Source organism: Caenorhabditis briggsae (genome assembly GCF_000004555.2).
Source record: "Caenorhabditis briggsae complete genome, chrV, whole genome shotgun sequence".
Taxonomy (NCBI): Eukaryota; Metazoa; Nematoda; class Chromadorea; order Rhabditida; family Rhabditidae; genus Caenorhabditis; species Caenorhabditis briggsae.
The window spans coordinates 773,052-796,234 of NC_013488.2; the positions used below are offsets into that span (position 1 = coordinate 773,052).

The 23,183-nt window shown below is 37.5% G+C and overlaps 4 protein-coding genes and 1 non-coding gene across 5 annotated transcripts in view; 1 reads left to right on the forward strand and 4 right to left on the reverse strand.

Annotated features, from left to right (window-relative positions):
* The window catches only part of CBG11316, a gene marked incomplete at both ends in the record, with an annotated part of 5,475 nt that extends 2,197 nt beyond the window's left edge, over window positions 1-3,278 (reverse strand). The window contains 5 exons of the mRNA XM_045236542.1: window positions 334-433; window positions 1,890-1,950; window positions 2,188-2,618; window positions 2,858-3,134; window positions 3,180-3,278. Coding sequence (XP_045094566.1) covers window positions 334-433; window positions 1,890-1,950; window positions 2,188-2,618; window positions 2,858-3,134; window positions 3,180-3,278 — 968 coding nt within the window. The remainder of the gene's footprint in view (window positions 1-333; window positions 434-1,889; window positions 1,951-2,187; window positions 2,619-2,857; window positions 3,135-3,179) is intronic.
* A 3,777-nt stretch (window positions 3,279-7,055) lies between these two features.
* Window positions 7,056-7,139, forward strand: CBG28460. Its single transcript is given in 2 exon segments — window positions 7,056-7,093; window positions 7,103-7,139. It is a non-coding gene (tRNA).
* A 689-nt stretch (window positions 7,140-7,828) lies between these two features.
* Window positions 7,829-10,551, reverse strand: CBG11315 (the record flags this gene model as incomplete). Its single annotated transcript, XM_002635050.1, has 6 exons — window positions 7,829-7,936; window positions 8,010-8,148; window positions 9,453-9,688; window positions 9,926-10,247; window positions 10,296-10,441; window positions 10,486-10,551. 6 exons carry the CDS (start codon window positions 10,549-10,551, stop codon window positions 7,829-7,831), a joined length of 1,017 nt encoding a protein of 338 aa, XP_002635096.1.
* An 8,503-nt stretch (window positions 10,552-19,054) lies between these two features.
* Window positions 19,055-21,005, reverse strand: CBG26887 (the record flags this gene model as incomplete). The annotated part of the gene is made up of 4 exons (XM_045236543.1): window positions 19,055-19,348; window positions 19,484-19,672; window positions 20,602-20,702; window positions 20,966-21,005. The coding sequence occupies 4 exons, from the start codon at window positions 21,003-21,005 to the stop codon at window positions 19,055-19,057; spliced, it is 624 nt and encodes a 207-aa protein (XP_045099180.1).
* A 579-nt stretch (window positions 21,006-21,584) lies between these two features.
* On the reverse strand, window positions 21,585-23,016 carry CBG11312 (the record flags this gene model as incomplete). Its single annotated transcript, XM_002635049.1, has 6 exons — window positions 21,585-21,709; window positions 21,761-21,814; window positions 21,860-21,925; window positions 21,966-22,098; window positions 22,146-22,223; window positions 22,414-23,016. Coding segments are annotated over 6 exons (1,059 nt in total), but the record flags the coding sequence as incomplete, so codon positions are not given.
* Between the last annotated feature and the right edge of the window lie 167 nt (window positions 23,017-23,183).

Below are 23,183 nucleotides of genomic sequence, written 5' to 3' on the forward strand. Positions count from 1 at the left end.
TCACAGTAATTTTGCCCATTGTTTCCACGTGAGTCTTTCTAGGCTTCCGTTCCGGTCGGCCAAAAATCGGCGACCGACATCCGATCGCCGGCTGAATTTGTGCATTTGCGCGTCAACATGCCAGGGAGTGTTTGCGTACTCAAAATGCGTGGTAAAATATAACGCTGCCTACGCAAACACTCTCTGGCATGGTGCGGCCGGTCCAAAATAGCTGACCACCGTACCCAGACCGACCGACAACCGACCGAACTGACCTATTGACCGCCTTTGCGCTTAAAAATGCCAGCACTTTTATAAAATCGAGGAACACAAAATCACGGCACCACCGCATACTCGGTTCGCCCTACGAAAAATGTGTTTGCTCCTAGTTGAGATCCATGTTGTTCACTTTTTAGAAGAGCTTGTGAATTGGACGGGAAGTAGGTCAATACTTCTGAAAACAGTTTTCACTAATAAAATTGCTCAGAATTAAGAAAGACTATAAGGCTTCCATTCGTTCGGGAAGTTTGGCCGACCGACCGACAGCCGACCAAGACGGCCGAGCGGACGGCACCTGACCGATCGGTTGGCGCGCCGACCGTTTTCGTGCATTTGCTCGTCAACGTGTTTGTATATTGTATTTTACGACAAAGTACTTACTAAATGTTCCGTTTGCCGTAAAATTAAGTGCTTTGTGCGCAAATATAGGCATTTTGGCACTCTTCTAGAATCACGGAACGAAAAAAAATCACGGAACGAAAAAATCACGGAACGAAAAAAAATCACGGAACGAAAAAATCACGGAACGAAAAAAAATCACGGAACGAAAAACAAAATCGCGGAACGAAAAATAAAATCACGGAACGAAAAATAAAATCACGGAACGAAAATTTTGGGTAATCCAAAAATTGCTATCTTCTTCACTTTGACAAGTAGTATCCGTAATACTAACTTTGGCATCAATTTTACTTTGTCCAATACCCAAAAGTATACTAAAAAAGGGTTTATCAATTTCTTAAGATACGCTAGTTAACAGGTTACATAGGACCTGTAGAACATCTGAAAATTCAGTTTAAAGCTACATCAAGCAGTTATTGAGCTTGCTGACATTTTAGGGTGTTCCAGATAAAAGAAGCATGACGTTTCAGCCTATGCCTGTGATTGAAAAAAGCTTCTTCAATCCAAAAATATCATCCAATTTTTGAAAAATGAAAAATAAGATTTCTTCAATTATAGGCTTAGGCTGAACTCATGTTTCCTTCATGTGGGACACGCAAAAAACGACGGGAAGTTTGATAACTCTGCTCGTTGCAGCCTTTAACCTAACTCTCATATGTCCCATGATCCTCAGAACATCTGGGAAAGGTCCTATGTAATCTATTAATCATGTACACTATCAACTAGTGTACCTTAAGGACTCAATACCACATTTCGGGTGTCATTTTGGATACTGAGCAAAAAAAATTTAATGTCAAGGTTAAATTTCAGGATAGTACTTGAATGAAGGTCCTTGCAATTTTTGGATTACCCAAAATTTTCGTTCCGTGATTTTATTTTTCGTTCCGTGATTTTATTTTTCGTTCCGTGATTTTATTTTTCGTTCCGTGATTTTTTTTCGTTCCGTGATTTTTTGTTCCGCGATTCTAGAAAAGTGCCGGCATTTTGAAGCGCAAAGGCACGAAATCGGTCAGTTCGGTCGGTTGTCGGTCGGCTGGGTCGGTGGTCAGCGATTTTCGACCGGCCGCACCATGCCAGAGAGTGTTTGCGTAGGCAGCGTTATATTTTACGACGCATTTTGAGTACGCAAACACTCCCTGGCATGTTGACGCGCAAATGCACAAATTCAGCCGGCGATCGGATGTCGGTCGCCGATTTTTGGCCGACCGGAACGGAAGCCTAGAAAGACTCACGTGGAAACAATGTGGCAAAATTACTGTGACTGGCATGAATGAAAAAGTAAATTGGGACCGGCTGAAAACATAAGAATGTGAATATTTATTCTGATAGAAGCCCTCCAGAACCATCAACTTCGAGCTAATTATCTCGCTTTCTGTGAAATATATTAAAAACTTCTTAGCTGATAAAACATTGGTGATATTGTGATGAATAATTTTCCAATGAATTACTTTTCGATATCTTTTACAGGAAACGAGATAATTGAGCTCAAAGTTAACGGTTTGGGTGGGCTTCTATTCAGAAGAAACTCACAATATCCGTATCATTTTTTTTCGTCCTCTCCTCCAGCTCCTTATAAAAAGTCTCAATCATATTTGGCTTTTTCGTCACAATATGTGCATCCATCCACCAAATATTTGTAAACTCTGTCATAACTTCTGCAAGGATCAGTGGCTTAAATCGATATGTCATCCAATGAGTAACATATTCCGGATATCTGGATGTATTGAAAACGCGGACTTCCAGATACTTGAAATCTTTTTTGATATTGGTGATGTAGATTTCACCAAGTCCCAAACTATATAAAATGAATCTTCGACGAGGGTAAAACTTGTAGAAAGCGTCGATGGAGGCAGTGGCTTCATTAAAGTGATTGTCGGATACAGCGGAGACGAAAATTACTTCTTTGGTATTTTCAGCCGTATTTGAGAGATCAATGAACGGACCAGTGTTGTCCACCAATTCTGGAAGTGATCAAAGTAATTAATAAGTGAAACCTGTAGAAGCGCCCTTGCACTGTCAATTTTAAGTTCAATTATCTCGGCTCCTATAAACAATATCAAGAATGTGTCAACAGATAAAAGATTTATGATATTATGATAAATAATTTATCAATTGACACCTCTTTCATATCTTTGACAAGAAATGAGATAAATTGACTCAAAGTTGAAAGCTGAAGGGCCCTTGAATTTCTATGACCTACTTAATCTTTCCAAAGTCGCCAAATGATTACAGCTAAATTGCTTTCCTATCGATGACACATTTTGCGGGTCCATATAGCAAAAATTATGGGAGTGACCAGTTTTCTGGGAGACACAATTGCAGTCCTCTTCCTTCTTTGGAAGCGGTACCGCTGTACTGCCACGTGGCAACTCATCGATTTTGCTAGTGGAGGGTACTAATCTGGACTGTGCTACTGTAACTGATTTCTGTAATGCAACACTATCCGAGACTGCTTGATAAGGAATTTCAGCAGTTAACTGAAAACATTTGAGTTAGAGATCTGGGCAAGGGAATCGAAGTACCTGATATTCTCTGATCTTTGTATAATGCAATGAAAATAAAAATCCGGAAAAAGTTACACCAAGCATGAAGATCAAGGGACCACGGAGAGACGACTTCATGGTGGAAGAATGATCTGGAAAATCTATAATATAGAATAAATATGACGAAAAGATAAAAAAAAAGGTGAAGCAGACGTCATCGAGAGGAAACCTTGTTTGGAGGACTAAGAATAGGTCAAGTTCTTAGCAAAGACAAATGTTTAGCAAGTCTTAAAAGAGGCAAGACATCAAAAATTGTTTTTTTTAAATTATTTGGATAGAGTACCCTGATGAGGTGAGCTCATGAGGGACATATCAGGGTACACCGCCGCTACCGGCTGAGCCAAGCGGGCGCGGTACCGGAGGCCGACCGACGTCCTATATCAGATCGACGCGATTTTGTCCACCTCTTTGAACAGCAAAACTTTAGATAGACAAAATTCCATATTCTGTCAAAAAATCACATTTCTGGCGATTCTAAAAACCGAGATAGAGCCGCTTTAAGTTTAGGAGGCTAGAGACGCAGACGACGAGAAACGCCGCGTCTCTAACCTCGGGAACTTCAAACGACCGTATCTCGATTTCTATATGAGCTAGGAAGCCTGCTTTTAGACAGAATTGCATGGTTTGAAATCAATTTTTTGATTATTGATGAAGAAGGGCTAAATGACTAGACATACAAATGTCATTCCTGTCTCAACTACATTAAGGAAAAAAAATCTTTTCAAATATTGTTCTTCTAGGTTGTGTGATAGGACAATAAGATTGCCTATCATTTCTCTCATTTGCGTACTCCTCTTTCTGTTATCTCTTCGTGTTACACCCTCTACTCTTCATTCTATTTGCACCGCATCGGTCGGAGACGGCTGCCTTCGGGCACCCTCTCTTATACCGACATATATTTAACCTAATAAATATATAATCACCGCATTTACTGTACTGCACATTCAGAAATTGATACAAATGTCTGGCGAGACATTTTTGTATTACAGTTGATAGAACAAAAACTTTTTTCTGTGTATGCTCTGTCTTGGTATAAAGACCAACATCAATTTTGCCGAGTTTATATATTTACAGAGATATAAAATTTTGGAAACGTACAAATACAAAAAAACGATAGCATAGAAATTGTTTCCAAAAGAAAAAGCAAAAATCAGGACGTTTCCGAAAAATGGCTTCCTATGACAACGGAGCTCTATTTCATGAGCCGTGTCAGAAATGGAATAATTCATATCTTTGAAGACAAGGAAACTTCTCAAACGGATATGTGTTTCTTGGTTGAATTGAAAAGCTGGTAGAAACTTCAGAATGGTATTAGGTTGTTCAATAAATAGTGGTCACTTTTCTTCAAGTAGTTTTTTCTTCAAGGAAAACAAGAATCATTGAGAAATTATTTCGCCATTGGAGTTCATAACTTCTTGCCAGCGCAACGGAAGTTAGGCAATTCCGTTCGCGTAGAACTCTGGCGACTTAGAGGCAAAACAGTGTTCCAAAAATTTCTTGACACCCTTCCGATCATGGACATTCTCACCAGCAAGACGATTCTGGAGAAATCAGACATGGCAGTAATTAGCTAGTGCCAGGTCGGCGGTGTACGATGGGCAATGCAAAACTTCGATTCCTAGAAGATGGAGTTTGTAACGGCTCTTCGAATATTTGTGTGGTTTTTCGTTGACATGCAAAAATTTCAACACTGAGCCTCTCTAGAGGTGAGAGCGATGTGCATAAATACCACTTTCCATTTGAAAGCAGTAGAGCCAAAGTTGATGGCATAGGAATCCGGAAGCAGCTTGCGGTATTTTACTTCAGCACTGTCTAACCGAATCGGAAAAATCCGATTTTTTCTTGAAGGTTGCCTTTTGAGACCGATTCCACCGTTTCCTTTGCAGAGAGCCATAGGTGCTTACTGGCATTGTTAACATACAGTACCCGTTCATCATCTCCAATGATTGTTTTGTTGACCCAGTCCGTCGTCGGTTTCCTGGAGAGGAGAGAAACGGACAGGTCTCATCGGACCTTTTTCTAAAAATTGGTCAAAATGTGGGGAACGATTTTATCGACTCTCCGGACTCTTCCCGTTTGAGGAACATGATCTGTTGCGGTGCTATTAGGATGGTGGGCTGTCAAAGACAATGCACGCAAAGTAGCACAGAGCTTTTCCTCCAGTATCATTAAAATATTTTCATTTTTATTAAGGATAGGCCTTTTGGGTATTGGTTTATGATCCAGATCATAATTTTCTTATTCGAATCTTTTGAACCAAATTTCAATCGTGGTTCGAGAGATGAGGTCTACGTCTAACATTGTGCACTTTGCTCGCTAATGGTCGTTGTTCGAGAGACCTTGGAGACATATGATCAAAGAAACACTTTTGAGTATCCCGTTATCGAGAAAATCCTCGGCCGTTAGACAGTCCATTCGGAATTTTTAAATGTCTATTAAACATGCAATGTGTGACGTCTATAAATATAAAAACAGAATTGAAAAAAAAACCCAAAATTGGATAAGCAACGGTAGAGCGAAGTGAAAGTGACCACTATTTATTGAACAACCTAATAATAATGTAAAAAATATGAGCTACATCTAAATGAAATTTAACAACAAAAAAAATTGGGAACGTTTCGGGGAAACAGACCGCGCCGAGCTTACGCTCGCGTAGCTCAGCCGGAAGCGGCGCTGTACTCCTGATCTGTCCCTCATGAGTTCAACTCCTCTTGGGGGTTCTCTAGGCTAATGTAATACAAAAATGTCTCGCCAGACATTTAGTATTATTTTCTGGATGTGCAGTACAGTAAATGCGGTGATTATATATTTATTAGGTTAAATATATGTCGGTATAAGAGAGGGTGCCCGAAGGCAGCCGTCTCCGACCGATGCGGTGCAATAGAATCAAGAGTGGAGGGTGTAACACGAAGAGATAACAGAAAGAGGAGTACGCAAATGAGAGAAATGATAGGCAATCTTATTGTCCTATCACACTTTTTTTTTCGATGTCTTGCCTCCTTTCAGTTTCTGACAAATAGAAATTATGAAACTAGGTTATAGGAATCCGAGCTTCATCCAAATTTGAAATACAATCACCCAGCTCTAGAGATAGCAGTAAGCCCAAAACAAAATTTTTGAATTCCATATAATAAGCGGCTGAACAAAAAGAAACAATTTGATTGTTGTATATTCACTCAACATCCGCCCTCCCTCGCTTCTTACTATTTGATTGTTGGTAGGTGGTCTATTATTTGTACAGCTTCTACTTCAGTGAAATGCAGATATGTAGGAAACATTACATTTAAATTATATGTAGTGTCGGCTCACGGACCTTTCTCATCTACAGTAGCGGTCAATAAGATATACAAAAACGAATTTTTCAGTTGATTTTCGGAATTTTCAGGAGTCTGAATCTCGTCTGTCCAGCTACCGGAAAATGCTGCGAATGCAAAGTTTTCAATCTAGGTCTGTTTCCGACCCTCCAAAGTTTTCAAACTCAAAACTACCGTAACCTAAAATTATTATTATTTTCAGAGTGTTTTTACTCGAGTTTTACTCGTTTTTTCCCGATTTTTTTGTATTCCCTCAAGACTGTCTGAAAATAAAACAAAAATTGATTGAGCAAACCACCATCGAAACAAATATCAACCTCGAAAGATCAGGATCAACCATTTCTTTCTTTTTAATGTCTTTTGCAACATTTCGATTTTACCATTCCTGGGACAATAATTACAACTACAATAAAAAGGATCTCTATCTCCCAGACACCTGAATGTCCGCACTCTCAATTCTTCGTATCTTCCACAAACTTCACTTTCTCTCCGCAATCTTTACTCACGTTCTTATTGTCCCTCCAGGCCCAGGGGAAACGTTCCGTCGATAGCTCAGTTGGTAGAGCGGAGGACTGTAGAGTCAGTGGGCATCCTTAGGTCGCTGGTTCGAATCCGGCTCGACGGATTTTTTTTCCTTTTTTGAATGTGGTGATAATTGCTCTTCATTGTAGAACATTCAAAATTCGGGTGTTTTTCCTCACGACTCATGCGGCATGAGAGCTGTGTGTTATCATTATGGAAGAATAAACCTTCAATTAGAGGTGGCCACCTAGGTGGGCTTTTATTAGAGGAAATACGGTATACGAATTTTGAAATTTTACTGGAGTGACCTAATTGATTTCTCTTTCCCATTCGATTGATAAAATTATAGAATTCCTTATCGGAAGAGTCAAAAAGTGGGGTCAGTGAGATTACTGCATTTTTATATCACAGTCGCTCATTGAGATTCCTACAACAGAAAGTCATCATTCCCACAGGTTGAAAGTTACGAGCCGACCTAACGTACGCGCGCAGCCGACACTTCCCGGGTTCCGCCGCCCGCTATACTTTGTGTGCGAAGTGGGCGGAGCCTAACGAGAAGGGAGAGAAAAGAGGGAAAAACGTTGTTGCTTTGTGAAACAAAAAAAATTTATTGGTGAGAAAAATTATCAAAGAAATGATATGAGTCTACGAACCCGTAGTAGTTCAAAAATTGGCGAGATTCGAAAGAAAAATTGACATTGAAATTGGGCGGAACAGGAACAAAATGCGGAAATTGAATTTCCAAAAGAAATGAAGAGCTATCCAGAAGAAGATAAACGTTTGGCAATGAGTCTAGACTTGTTTCCTATCAACTCTATAAAGCAGAATGTCGAATAGGCGGATCTCATCTGGAGACAAATGATGGAATGATACCAGGTCGTTGGCGAATGCTGCGTAGCCCTGGAATAGAAGAATTAGCTTGAAGAGTTTTGTTGTAAGTGCGCTCCACGGAAAATTTAGGAAAATATCCTACCTTCTTCTCCAAAAATTTGACCCAATCAACGCTGGCTTTGGTTTGATGAAAAGTTTCTGTTGGGGAGAATGTGTTGAATCGATTCTGGCCATGAGAATTTCGAGTGTCTTCTGGGTAGATTCCAGCGTTGGCGAGACATCTAAAAAATGTTGATTGGTTAAAGGATTTTCCAAAAAAGAGATAGATTTTTTAAAAACCTATTTTTGGTTGAAAATGCGGCATTTGCTCTACAAGAAGCCTACCCGATACGAGCAATTTAAGCTCAATTATCTCGGTTCCTTTAAAAGACATCAAAATGTGTTCAACAGATAAATTGTTTATCATAGTATAACCTAAATTTTATTAGTTGAAATATTTTTGATACCTTTCATGAGAATCGAGATAATTGAGCTTGAAGTAAGTGCACCTCACGCGCATTTTAGGTGCATGCGTGCAAACTTTGAGCCAACTTATCTCGGTCCTTGTGAAAGATTTCAAAAAGTAATTAATTGATAAAATGTTTACCATAAAATAACCAATATTTCATCAGTTGACAGATTTTGTATATCTTTGACAGAAATCGAAATTGAGCTCAAAGTTGACAGTTTGGTAAATATGCATTTTTGGTTTTCCAAATTTTCACTAAGCTAGTTCAAAAGATCATTTCAAAAACATATCGTTTTCCACAAGGTGCCCCAACAAATATCTGCTTCAAAAAATGTGATTCTATTTGTTTTGTTCCAGGTATTTGAACAGCTATACATTAACCAAAATGTTATTTCATCATGGCCGGATACGTACTAGGACACTAAGAATAGAAACACAACACATTTCGGAAGAAAAATACAGATAAAAATTGCATCTAATGAGGTATTGGAAGGGTCAAATTATAAATTTTATCAGTTACCGTATTCCCTCTAATAGACCCCCTCGCCTACAGATCATTATCTTTAAGCTCAATTATTTCTATTCCTGTAAAAGATATCAAAAATTTGTCAACTGATAAATTGTTGATCATAATATCTTCCTTAAACAAATATAAAATGCTGGACGCGTCTGTTGGTCTTGGTGTCAGTCTGTCCGGTTTTGGGTTTTCAAATGAAAGGTTGGCCGGCACCAAAACCGAACCAGCGGCCATCCGCTCAATGGCTGCGCACGCACACAGCTGCGCCATGAAGGCCACACCAGGAGAGGGGAGAGATGACGTAGATGTTCTACAGTGTGATAATGAAAAATCGAAAAGTGAGGGGTGGAGCGACGAACAATGAATTGCGTCGAAGGCGCAGCAGCCAGCAGGCTGGTATTCAATATTTTACCAGTTGACTACTTTTTGATATCTGTTACAGAAACCGAGATAAATTGACTCAAAATGTACGCATAGGGTACGTTCCGATGGTTTATGAGATATACATATGCTGCTAAAAAGCTGAAACCGTCCATCATAGAGGTAGATACAAAACTCACCTTGCAATTCCAACATCCTCATAAATATCATCTGGACACAATGTAGCATTTGGATACAGCTTCTCCGCGAAAATTTTCAATGCTGCTCTCGACAAAATGTATCCAGCACCACCTGCGTTGTATCCATTTTTCAAGTATGGCTTCAACACGTATCCAAGATAATGAGGTTCCTCTGGATTTAGAGTCGAGAGGAACGCCTTCAAATTTTCCACGATGACGTATGTATCGTCATCTGCCTGAAAAAAGAGAGATTTCAAAATCTAAAATTCTGAAGTACCGTGAAACCTGTAATGAGCTCAATTATCTCGGCTCCTAAAAAAGATACCAACAATTTTATAACTGATAAAATGATGATATTCTGATAATCAATTTATCAGTTGACACTTTTTTGATATCTTCGACATGGTTCGAGATAAGTTGGCTCAAAGTTATGGGGCTCTTCTATTACAGGTCTCACGGTATATAAGACTCACCTTCAAGTACCAATCAAACTCCGAAGAAATGTTAGTGTAGATATGACGGAATGCATAACGACTTTTGAAAAACAGATTATAATAGTTATCAGGGATCCCGGCAAACACTGTAGAGTACGGTATCCGTGTGTCGTTGAACTTCTCAGAAGTGAATAGTTGTCCATGATCGCATCTATGAATCCACGTCTCGTTGATTGCAAGTGATCTAGTATCATGATAAATTGTAGACGTTTGCACCCAACAGAACAGTTTTCCGGTCTTGGGCAATTTTTGAGCAGCAGGTGATACTACTATTAAATCTCGAAGTTTGTCATCGTTAATTCTGAAACTTAATTTAAGGATAAAATTGAATCAAAAGAGAAATATATACCTGTCATATGTGGCTTTTGGTGATGTGTCTCGAGTAAGTAAGTATACTGTAATAAGCAAAGATCCTAAGGCCAATATCAATGCAATTGTGGAGAATATAAGCTTTTTTCGAGGCTTTTTCAGCGATTCCAAGGAGTCTAGCTCGTCCTGAAATTTTTTTAATTTAAAAAATTGCTAAAGTTAAATCTTACATCATAGATATTATAATTATCCTCCGTCTTGCAGACTAGTGTTCTAATACTTCCACATTGCACCATTGTTGTCTGAAAGAAATAAGTGGGTTCTTATGACTTAGCAATTGGTAAAAAAGTAAACTCGAACCCAATGATAACGTGAAAATTTTCGATTTCGATACATAGATAGGATTCTAGGTGGGAGGGGGCTTTCAGGTATAAATTGTGAGTAATAGGAATAAGAAGCTGTAAGAAGCAGAAGAAGGAGAAGAAGCCAGAGTGGCTGCAACACCTCGAACAAATAAAAAGGAAATAGTATGGATTTCGAGGAGAGGGACAGAGAGATAAGTATTGAAAAAAAATGAGAAGAAAAAGAAGAAAAGGTGGTTACTATGGTGAACTGATAGCAGAGAAAGAAAAAAGAAGGAGTAGTAGAAAGAAGAAAAACTAGAAGACAAAAAAACCCGTTTACTCTGTTACTGATTATAGTACCGGGCCATTTCGACCATTCTTGAAGCCAGGAGCTCGTCTGTCAAGTTTCCGCTTACTTTGAAACTTTTGGAGGGTGTATAACAGACCTAGATTAGTAATGTAACTGAAAGACCTCCTAGAAACACTAACTGCTAAAAGACACTATTGAAAACAACGAGATGCAGAGAGAGAGTGAGAACCACAGACAAACGCTATGCACTCACAGAACCTCTATGCACTCAAAGAGACCTGTGTAACCTGAAGACTAGAAGAATACAAAACACAGATTTCCTATAAAACACTATTTATTGAATTTACTCAATAAACCACTACAAAACCTTTAAAACCAGTGAGCCACACTTTAACGGGTCGTCCCCAATCGTGAGCGAACACCAGCGAAAACTAAAAAAACGATGAGAATTTGCCGAGAGAGGAGACGCGTTTTGGCGCGCACACAGTTTCGCGCGCGGATACAGTAATCCACACCTCTTGCACGTGTGTTCGGGGGAGATTTTTCTCCTTTAGACTTGGAAAGAGGATTTTAAAAGAGAAAACACGGTAGACCGTACAGATTGAAAACTTTGCAACCATGGAATTTTTTCAGAATTCCTATCTATTCCTATCTGCCGATTTCTGAGAGAACCGTTTTTGTACAGAATCGATCGAATCCCTTTTTCATAGGGGTTAATTAGAATTACAAATTAATGCCACAAGGGCAATACAGTTGGAGCAATACAGTTAGAAAAGAGAGAAAGAGAGAGAGAGAGAGAGAGCCTACTGAATTTAAAACAAAAAGCTACATATTGGATAAAAACAGTCAATTGTCTATTTCAGAGTCGCCCAAATAATAAAGTTGAACTACTGTTTTTCTCTCATACACCCAAACCGTCAAGCTTGAGCTCAATTATCTCGGTTCCTGCGAAAGATATCAAGACATGGATAACGAGAACAATGCTTATCATAATATCACAAATATTTTATCAGTTGACCACTTTTTGAAATTTTTAACAGGTAAGATAATCGAGCTCAATGGCAGCCCAAAATAAGTGTTTATTTTAGTGGCGCACTTATTTTAAGCTATATTATCTCGGTTCCTGTGAAAAATATTAAAAATTTGTCAACTGACAAAATATTGATGATATTATGATAAACATTTCATCAGTTGACAACTTTTTTATATCTTTTACAGGAAATGAGATATATGGGCTCAAACTTGATAATTTGGGGACATTCCATGTCAACTCACCATAGGTCTTCGCAGAATTATCATAGCCAAAATTCAACTGGAAATATAGAAAAAAAAGACTAGAACGATCGAGACTCCATTGAAAATATTTTCTTTTTGGCTTTGTATTCCCGTTGTTCGATGATGACACAAATGTTCGAAAAACAAATACGTTTCAATGAAATCGGTTGGCAGTCCTTGGGGGAAAAAAAATAAAAAGTGGATATTAATTTTATGAGTTCTGCAGTACAGGAAGTTCAGCAAACTTCTGAGAACTCTATAAAAACTTTGTCGTCTACGCATTTTCGAAAAAAAAGATCATGTAAAAAAAGTTTTTGGCACTCATCCAACATAATATTCGTCCTTTTTCCTCTTTCTCTCTCCCAGTGTGTGACAATTTATGTTCGCGTATTAGTTGCTTCTTCTTTATGATGTTGCACCAATCTTTCCTCTCCCAACAGCAAAAACTTTTTCGTGTCATAAGCTTATGTCTATTACTAGTGGCGGTCCCTCTTTTTCTGCTATGTGTCGTCTCGTATCACTTTTCAGTCCATACATCATCCAATGGACCACCACTCTCTTTCGCTTTCTCTCTCTCTCTCTCACACCGATGAAGATAGAAAGTTTATGGAAGAATTTTGAAAATAGAGGAGAGAGAGAGAGGGAGAGAGAGAGAGAGAGAGAGAGAGAGAGAGAGAGAAAGAGAATGTAAAAGAACTGGTAGATTTTATGATTGGGGCCAGATATAAATTGGTAAGGAGATAGAGAATCTGTTCTCATTTTATTGGTTTATGGTGGCTGGTAAAAAAGAAAATTGTTTGGATTTTTGAACAGAAAGATGTAAAGCTATAAAACTACCGTAAAACCTATAATAGAAGGGCCCCCACACTGGCAAGTTTGAGCTCAATTTTATCGATTCCTATTAGAGATATCTAAAGTATGTCAATTGATAAAATATTGGCCATGATATGGCAGGCATTTTATCAGTTGATAGGTTTTTGATATCTTTTGAAGGAACAGAGATAATTGAGCTCGAAGTTGACGGTCTGGGAGCCTTCTTGATTTGAAAAATATCCAGAAAAAAGTTCTAAAAAAGCATTTTTTCTGAATTTTCAGAAAGTTTAAAAAATCATGCATTTCGAAAGAACTCAAACTCTTTCCAAACTTATACACCGGGAACAAAAAATTCGAAAAATTTCGAAAATTCTTCCCTTCAGAACCCTGAGCTCCAGAAGAAAAGTTCCCACACCAAATTGAAGGACAATACACAACAAAAAAGTGAATCCGATAGAGGACGGACCATAGAAGATTGGATGACGACAAAAAACCAAGAAAAAAAAAGAAGGCGTCGTCATTCACAAATAAAAGCGAAAAAAAACCGACATGAGACGATCAAAGATTGCGTATGTGGATTCAGAAGAGGAGGACACTCGAAAAAGGAGCTAAAGGAAAAGATGAATATTGAAGAAATGGAAAAAGCCACAGACATAAACATAATTAACAAAACAGGGCACAAACTAGACATGCAAAGTGCAAAATTTTCAAATTCCAGAAATAAAAATAAACAAATCCGGTCAGTTTCCGGAGTCCATCAAGGTCCACCGGAATCAAAACATTACATAATAAATCAGCAATGATAGAAGCACTCTTTTTTGTTCTCCCACAATCACTTATCACTTCCCGTCAGCTGTTTTCAAAACACATGCTCTTTTCTCTATTCTGTCCTTCTTTTTTTCTATTTTTATGATGCCCCCTATTCCTCCCACTCGTCTATGACTAACTTTAACTTTAAAGTTGTTCCCCATTTTTTCAAAAATGTCTCTAACTTTTTATGAGCTCCTATAGGTATTTTTATAACTTTAAAAATAGTCAAGGATCAGAAAAAGAGAGATTTAGAAAGTAAAACAAAAGTAAGTAAGGGTGTGAAGTGTTGGTAAAACAAGGGAAAGGAGGGAGAGAGAGAAAAGCGAATTACGGGGTGTTGGGTGAGATGGATGGGTGCATACGGCAGATGCATACACAGAACAACACAAAAAACACCGACATTTTCTTCGAATGAAAGGGTGTCACGGGTGATGGATGATGGTATAATATTGGACAAAAAAGTGGGGAATGGGAAATGTGCAAAATGAAAATATATATTGAGGTGCTATAAATGTGAGGTTGATAGGGAATCGAATTGTAAACAACAAAAAGGGAACGTTTTGAATTTGAATAGGAAGAATTCCGAAAAAATTCAGAATGATCTCGGTATCTAAAAGGGCTTCGAATGTTCTTCAAACAAGACAAACATAAAATGTTTTCTAGATATTTTTTTTACGCGGGCGCGAAGGCGACTGTCCACTTTGAGCTCAATTATCTCGATTCTTGTGAAACATATCAGCAATATGTCAACTAATAAAATATTGCTAATATTAGGGTAAACAAATTATCAGTTAACACATTTTTGATATCTTTCACAGGAAATGATATAAATGAGCTCGAAATTGATGGTTACGGTACACTTGTATTAGAGGGAATACGGTTTTTGTCTGGTTTCCCGAAAAATTCTTAAAATCATTTTTAAAAATTAAGTTTTTTGAGAAGTTTCAACTCGTTCAAACATTCTTTTAAAATTTCAGAAATTCTGAAAAACAACAACATTTCTTTTTTTATCCGATACTAACACACTTTTGGACCTGGAAAAAAAAGAAAATCAACCTAATTTTCTCTAAGTTTATGTGCCCAAAACGTCGTAAACTTCCAGAAAAAGAGCGCGAAATTTGAACCAAAAATGTTTTCTTTGAATAATTCAGACTGTGAAGCATCAAAACAAGTAAACATCGGTCAAAGATTCTGCTGAAATAAAACTGTTGAAAATACTTCTATAAATTCTGAAAATTCCGTAAAGCCTCTAATAGAAGGACCCCCTAACTTTTAACTTTGAGCCAATGTATCTCAGTTCCTCTCAAACATCTAGAAAAATGTCAACTGATAAATTGTTTATCATAATATCACCTATATTTCATCTTCTGACAGATTTTTATAGCTTGCACGGGAATTGAGATAATTTAGCTCAAAATTGACAGTGTGGGGGCCAATTCTATTTTAGGAAACAACTATCACAGAGAGAGAAACAAAAAGACCATGACCCAGACTTCACCATTAGAACGTCTTCATTCTTAACTAGTTGTCTTTTTTTTTATCTCCGACCTTGACTTCTCCATAAAATCGCAATTGAAGGAATGTTAGAAAGAAAACTTTGAAACCGACGGAATGACCAGAGACTAGCGCCAGCTATAACGAGCTGCGTTTCCTTTGATGAGCACAATTTGTGCTTCACATGCAACATTTATGAAATTAGAAGAAGAAGAAGACGGAGACGGATTGGAATGAGATTACCCTTTTTCTATTCTGGGATTGCTTATAATGAGCAGAGAAGCTTTGATTTTGAGAACTCGCAAGTACAGAAAAAAGAAAGAAAGAGGAGAAGTGTGAAAAGTACAAATGATATATGTGTTATAGGAGAAAATGAAATATCTCTCGAGGGAGGTATCACTCAAAGAATTTGTTGAAAGGACTCGATCCAAGGACCCAACGTTTTATACTGCTAAAGAGCAAGGGTCCTATTTTATAAACTTTTGGGTATATTCTAGGTAATAATTTATAAACAATGAAATCATTTGGGCCAAGAGGAGTATCAGATTTCAGTTAGACTTTCACTTAAGCAAGTTCAAGTTTTGCACACCTTGTTATGCGGAGCAGACTTTGAGGGCTTTCTGGAACAAGAAGACAGTGAAAAAAAGAAGAAAAAAGAAGGAATGCCATGTGCTGAGGACCACAACAACATGTTTTCTGCTTTTTCTTCTATTTCTTGGCTGAAATTCCACTATTTACTTTGACTCAAATTTCCCAGTCTGAATGTGATAAGACGCCGCATTGGGCGGGTGGGAATGGAAGAACACCCCACTTTAAGCCGGTATATCTCGGTTCGTGTAACAGATATCAAAAAGTAGTTAACTAATAAAATATTGATCATATTATGGGAAATATTTTATCAGTTAACCACTTTTAGATATATTTTATAGGAACCAAGATATATAGGCTCAAAGTGCAAGCACTTTAAAAAATAAAAAAATTAATTTTTATAACTTCAAAAATGATTTAACCTCACAGTAAAAATTTAAAAAAAGAAAGATAGCCTAGAACTTTTATGTTACTTTAGAAGTATAATAATGTTGGTCATTTTTTGGCAACTCCAATTTGTGAAAGTAGAAAAGTAAATAACGAAAAAATGCCGCGCACAGAGACCGACTGAATCTGACACTTCCAAAATAAAATAAAAACCAGCCATCCTTGTCTACACCTGCTATGAATTCAAGAAAATACAACAATCTCATGAACGAAAATTGACCTTATTTGCATGTCTATGTGTGGGTGAGAAGAGGCGGAAAACCTGAAAAGGATTGCGGTCGGCAAAATGGTGGCGAAAAGACAGAATAGTTGCGCAAGTAGTCCTTTTACGGAAAATGGGAAACGAGAGACAAGGGGGCTAGTTGGAGACGCAGGACGTTTGACAAAACTGAGGAAAGGTATATAGAGGATGAAGAGGAGGAGGCTTGGATTCAAGAGTGCTATGAAAAAGACAAAGGTGTGAAATTCTAGGTGGAATCTCGCAAAAAGCAGGATTTTGAAAATTCAGAAATCCGAAAGTTGTACCAGTTTAAAGGTTATTTTAGTATCAAGCTCATGCATTCGAGTTTGATTCCCTATCAAACTTCAGATGGAACTAATAGCACCTTTCAAGAAAACTGCAATATCGTGGAACTTCAAAATTTTATCACATTTTCCAGGATAGATTAAGGATAGCCTAACTAGACATCCCTGGAAATTTAAGAATCAGCTCATAGCTTTAAAAACCGCTCTCGACTTCTAGAAGGTTTCAGGATTTCAAACTTTCTGTTTTGAGCCGTAAAACCTCTAATAGAAGAGCCCTTTAACTTTTAACTTTGAGCTCATTTCTTGTGAGAGATGCCAAAAAGTAATACACTGATGAAACGGTACCCATAATCTGGTAAACGTTTCATCAGTTAAAAACTTTTTGATATCTTTTCCAGGAACCAAGATAATTTGGTTGAAAGAAAAATTGGCTCAAAAGTGACCAACTAGCTTCCTATGGAACCCTGAGGTGCTCCAAACCAAAAATGGGAACCTCAAAGTTTTTGCAAATTTCAAAAATTCTACTCTGCACAAAAACTGACAGACTCAAGGTCTCTCTATTTTTGAAAAAAAGTGACGAGAAAACGAAATGACATAAATCCGTTAGCACACGACACCTCTGACGAGACGGATAAGTGAACGTTTTGGTCCTAAACTCTTGGTTAAAAAGCAGTTTAAAAAAAATAGAAAACCTCAAAAATGATAAACTGTTCGAAATCAGATTTAAACTGTATTAATATCAAGCTTAAAGCTGGAGATTTTGAACAGCATGTTTACAAAACATGATCAGCTAAAGCAGACACAGTAAACAATGACATGTACCCTTAATCAGAAGATTTCTTGGGAAGTATTGTGGTTTTTGGTGCCTAGATATTAAAAAAAGCATGATGCGAACAATAAATTGTGAAATATGATATAAGAAAACAAGAAAAACTACCGTAATCCCTCTAATAGAAGATCATCCTATATTTGCGCTTTGAACTCAATTATCTCAATTTGTACAAGAGATAATAAAAATTTGTTAACAAATAAAATATTGCTGATTTTATGATAAATATTTTATCTGTTGACAGTTTTTTGATATCTCTCACAGGAACCGAAACATAGGGGCTCAAAGTTAAATTACAGCTTTCACAGCGTGTTGATTCCTAGTGATCCAGTTAATTAATCTTTTTGTACAAATATAAAGTTTTTTCTTCTGAATGCAAATCCTCCAAACATAAAAAAAGCGGCTTCCGAAGTGTGTGCTCTTGACCCTAATCAACTAAAAACGAAGAACGAAAAGCAAGGAAAATGGAAAACAAAACAAAAATAGCTTCAGGGCGGAAAGTGAAAATGTTGAGAGAACCCACCTAATTCCCACTATGTGCCTATTTGGCATAAAAAAGTGAGTGAGAGAGAGAGAGAGAGAGAACAGCAAAAAAACGGGAAGCGTTCGTTCTTTTTTCACAATTTCAAACTTGGTTAGCGGGTCTTTCCAAAAGTCACTATCTTCTTTTTTCCAGAAACGAAACAACAACAACAGTCAAAATAGAAAAACATGATGATGTTTTTTTGGAATTTCAATCGGATCAAAATCAACTTTGTGTTATATTTGTGCATTCATGTTGTTTTTATACTGTAGAAATGACTAGTGACAGGAGATGCGAAATGAATAAAAGAAGAGGTGCAAAAAACATTGGTGTGACGTTGAAAAAGTTTGAAACATTGGAAGGTGCAGAATGTGAGGTCCAAATGGTCTTTTCTGGAATTATGTATGAGGGTTTTGGTGATGCCAGAACACAAAAGATGAAAAAATCTCCTCGGAAACCTCATTTTTTGCAAGGGTTTTATTGCAAAGTTTTATATGATCACCAAAGAAACACAAGTTATATTTTTCTGTAAACTTTGAAATTTTATTTTCATTTTCAATTTTTCAGTAGCTTAATATCAACAACAAACAAGAAATTCATAACAAAAACAACTTAAAACCATTCAACAAAGACATAAATACCGTACACTGTGAGCTCAATTATCTCAATTCCTGTGAAAGAAATCAAAATTCTGTCAATTAATAAAATATTGGTGATATTAAGATAAGCAACTTATCAGTTGACAACTTTTTCATATCTTTTACAGAAATCGAGATAATTGAGCTTAAAAATCACGAATAGGATGTGCTTCTATTGGAATAATATGATTATGGTATACAGATCACCCAAGCCTCTGGATTTGCTCATCATACTCCTGATGAGTCTCCAAATGTGTTCTTTGAATCACTTGAATTCCATTGCTCATTTCCCTTATAACCGCCATAGTTTTCTTTTTGACCTCAAACAATTCGGTTCTCTTCTCTCGATCCAAATTTTTCCTCTGGTTCTGGTTTTGAGCTCCATTTAGCTTATCGGAATACTCCGTCTCGATTCGATGCCTTTCCAGTTCTTGCAATTTCGTTTGATAGAAGTCGAAATTCAGAGTAAGGTGGTAGACATGGGGCTGTATAAATTTCTGAAATAAAATTTATATGATTCAAACAACAATTTTAGGTGTCGTAGGTTGTTTCAAATTGACCAGGAATTCAGTACTAAATAGGATCAAAGCCCCAAAATGTTGCTTTTTAAAGTTTTCCTTTGAAAAACTAACCTTATACATTTCCTCTCTTGGGGGTACTGGACAAGTGCAGGGACTATTTGGGTCCTTCTGACTCGGGCAAGTAGCGGAGCAAGTGAAAAGATTATGTCCATTGTCGATTTCTCGATGAACTCGGAGGACGTTCCGGTAGTCACTTTTCCAGTGTACCAGAAACTTCATGGCCTCCTTCATAATTTTTATCTGGAAGTTTTGGGTCAATGATAACATCGATGTTTTGCGAATTTCCAGATCTTATTAATTCATAGCAATATATTTTTTATTTTTGTATCACTACTAGAGTTCCGAACCGCGAGAGTCAGCATCCGCAACTTGCGAGAAAAATTTGCGAGTCTCGCATATACTCGCATCATTCTCGCATTTTCTCGTTCTCGCACGTTCTCGCATTTACCCGCATATACTCTCGCAAAAATTCATTCTCGCGAGTTCCAGAGAGAATATGCAAGAATCTCGCAATAGTCGCAATGAAATTAGGTAGCACTTAATTGACAATTGAAAGCTGAAATTCACATTTGAGTCCCGGATTTCTGGTTTCGGATTCTGAATTCCGGATTTTTGATTTCGTATTCTGGATTCCGGATTCTGGATTTCTGGTTTCGAATTCTGGCTTCCGGATTCCGGATTCCTGATTCCAGATTCAAGATTCCAGATCTCAGATTAAGAGAAAGCTATTTTATTCCGTATCCCGGATTCCGGAAAGTTAGTTTCATTTCGGCTTACGGATTCCTGGTTTTTTTCCTAGCATAAAAAAAAATTCTAGGCCACCATGCCTTACTCAAATGTCAATTTCAGCTTTTAATTGTCAATTCAGTGCTAATTTCATTTACCATTGCGACTATTGCGAGATTCTCGCATATTCTCGCTGGAACTCGCAAGAATGACGCGAGAATGAATTTTTTCTATAAGATAGAAATGCGAGAGCGAGTATATGCGGGTAAATGCGAGAACGTGCGAGAACGAGAAAGTGCGAGAAATGATGCGAGAAATGCGAGACAGGTCCGCCCCGCAGGCTTGCGAGAAGAAGCGATAAATTGCGAGGATCGTCTCGCGGGTCGGAACTCTAATCACTACCTTTCCTTCAGCTCGTTAGAAAACTGATAAGTTAGACCTACCTCCTCATCTGATGAGCCAGCACCATCACAGTTCCGGATGTGAGTCAATAAATCATCAGCCTCCAATTCTTGCTGATTGTTGCAAGCCATACAAACCAAGTCTGGAAATTAAATTCAAAAAATAAAAAGCTCTTTTGGCAAAATTTACATAACTCTAATAGAAGCCTACCTCCTTCTAGTTGAATTATATCGGCTCCTTCAAAAGATATAAAATTTTTGTTAGATGATAAATTATTGCTGATAAAACAAGGTTTAGTTTATTAGTTGACAAAATTTTGATATGTTCCACGAAAATCGAGATAATTGAGCTCAAAAGGGATGGGCATTTTTTAGAGGAAATACGGGTGTTGAAAGAAAAACTCACTGTATTCTGGTTGCTCGAAGAATTCGAGAGCACGGGTCATTTGTCTATTAGCCATTGTTCTACAAATCTCAATGAACAAATTGCGGGAAGTAGGTGACAGATGGTTGACTTGCACGAAATGCTGCTTCTACTTCTTCAAGGACAAAACGAAAGGGAATCTGTAAAGTAAAATGAGATAGAGTCAGAGATAAAGAGAGAGAGAAAGAGAGAGAGAGAGAGAGAGAGAGAGAGAGAGAGAGAGAGAGAGAGAGAGAGAGAGAAATAACATTGCATGTATTAACCGTATCCAACATTTGATGGCTGGGAGCAGAATGTGATTTGAAAAGTGTTATTTTTTGTTTGCACAAGAAGAAGAAGAAGAAGAAAAAGAAGAAAAAAAGGTAGGTGACGAAGACATTGTACTCTTCATCGTTTTAAAACTCTTTAGAGATGGACAGTTTGAATAGGAACCTTGGATGAACTTTGCTACCTGAATAATCAGTTATTTTCATAAAACATCTGGTTCAAAATCATATTCATTCTTCCAAAAAATGAATCAACAACGATAGGTTCAAAATCCAGTGAAATGGTGAACAGAAAACAATAAAAAACAAGAAAAATCTTTTGGAAAAAAAAACTATTAATAAATGATAATTTCCTTCTTGATGTGACAGCTGGATTTCGGAATTTTGGCTGGACGAGGAGGCTCCTCCTGACTGCTGCACTGACTTGGTCTTTTGTTCGGTTTATGAGAGTCTTCGGAACCTATAAATTGACTGTTTCGATTTCGGGATTTTTTAATCTTTTTGAGATTACCCGAAATTCCACGAATTTGAGGTTTAATTTCCATTTTCTCATGGATTTTGGATTCTGAAATTGGAGAAATTGAAGACGTTGAAAACCGGTAAACTTTACCACGATTCGAAGCTTCAAGACTTTTTTCAGACTTCATTGGAGATCCGGATGGCATTTTTGCAGTATCTGTAAGCTGATAATAGATTCTCTGGTGCGGGAAACTAACCTTTAGGCTTTTTTGGCTTTTTCTCATCTCCCAAAACTTCGACTCGAAACCATTTTCTCAATTTTTTGGCAACCTTTCTCACTTTCGAGTGTTTTGAAATTTTCTCGAGAATCTTGACTTCGTGTCTGGTGAGCTGAAAATATAAATTCAATTTTAATACGAAGCTCTTCAAATCCTTACCTCGTCATCCAAAACGTACGGATTTCGATCTAGCTTCTTCTTCAACTCGTCCACCATTGTAATCAATTGAGGAATCTTCTGGAATATTATTTTGTGAATACCGTAAAACCTGCAACTTTGAGCCAATTAATCTTAGCTCCTGTCAAAGATATAAAAAAGTAGCTAACTGATAAAATTTATATCATAAAATTAAAAATATCTTATCAGTTGACACATTTTTGATATCTTTCACAGAAGTCGAGATAAATTAGGTCTTAGAGGTTCTAACCTTCTCCTCTGACTCTCTGACTAACTCTCCAGACACTTTCAGAAGTAGAGAAAATCGATTGCACACTGTCTCCAAAATTCTACACTGCCACTCCAGATTTCGAAGTTCCGCTTCCTTCTCTTTCAGCTCTTTTCCTTTTCTCTCACGAACAACTTTTCGTTTCTTATTCAACTGTTTTCTTTCCTCCAACTCTTCCTCCATCTCCGCTTGACTTTCTATTGCAGTTTGTCCCTCCGAGTACAATGTATGCAACATCGGTATTGCTGTCCTATTGAATGATAATCTACAAATCCTCTCGTAGATTCTTCTGCTATTCTCCATAGCCGCACGGGCTTGATCGGTCTTTTCAAGTGTAATTCTATCGTCAAGATTTGTGTCCAACTGTTTCATTTCGACTTTCATCTTGGCGAAATCTGCTCTAGCCGTTGAAAGATTCTGGAGACTTTTCTCGTATTTATCCTTCACATTTGAATTCCTCTTGGCATTTGAAAAGTGATAATAAGAAGTTGGTAATGGCTCAAGATGCGTACCATTCAATCCACTTTGGGATGGTCGTCCGATTCCAGCCATGACGATACCTGGGGGACGTTCAGATGCGGTGATGCCTAAAAATGGAAATTTTTGCAAGAATTTCTAAAAGAATTTTCGAAAGAAATTTCTTTTAAAAAAACGGACCAAGATGTTGGCGAAACATAATGTTTTCATGAGACGAGTTCAAATTGATCGATTCTGTAAATTTTTAAATTTTTGATCTCTGGGCCAAAAAAATC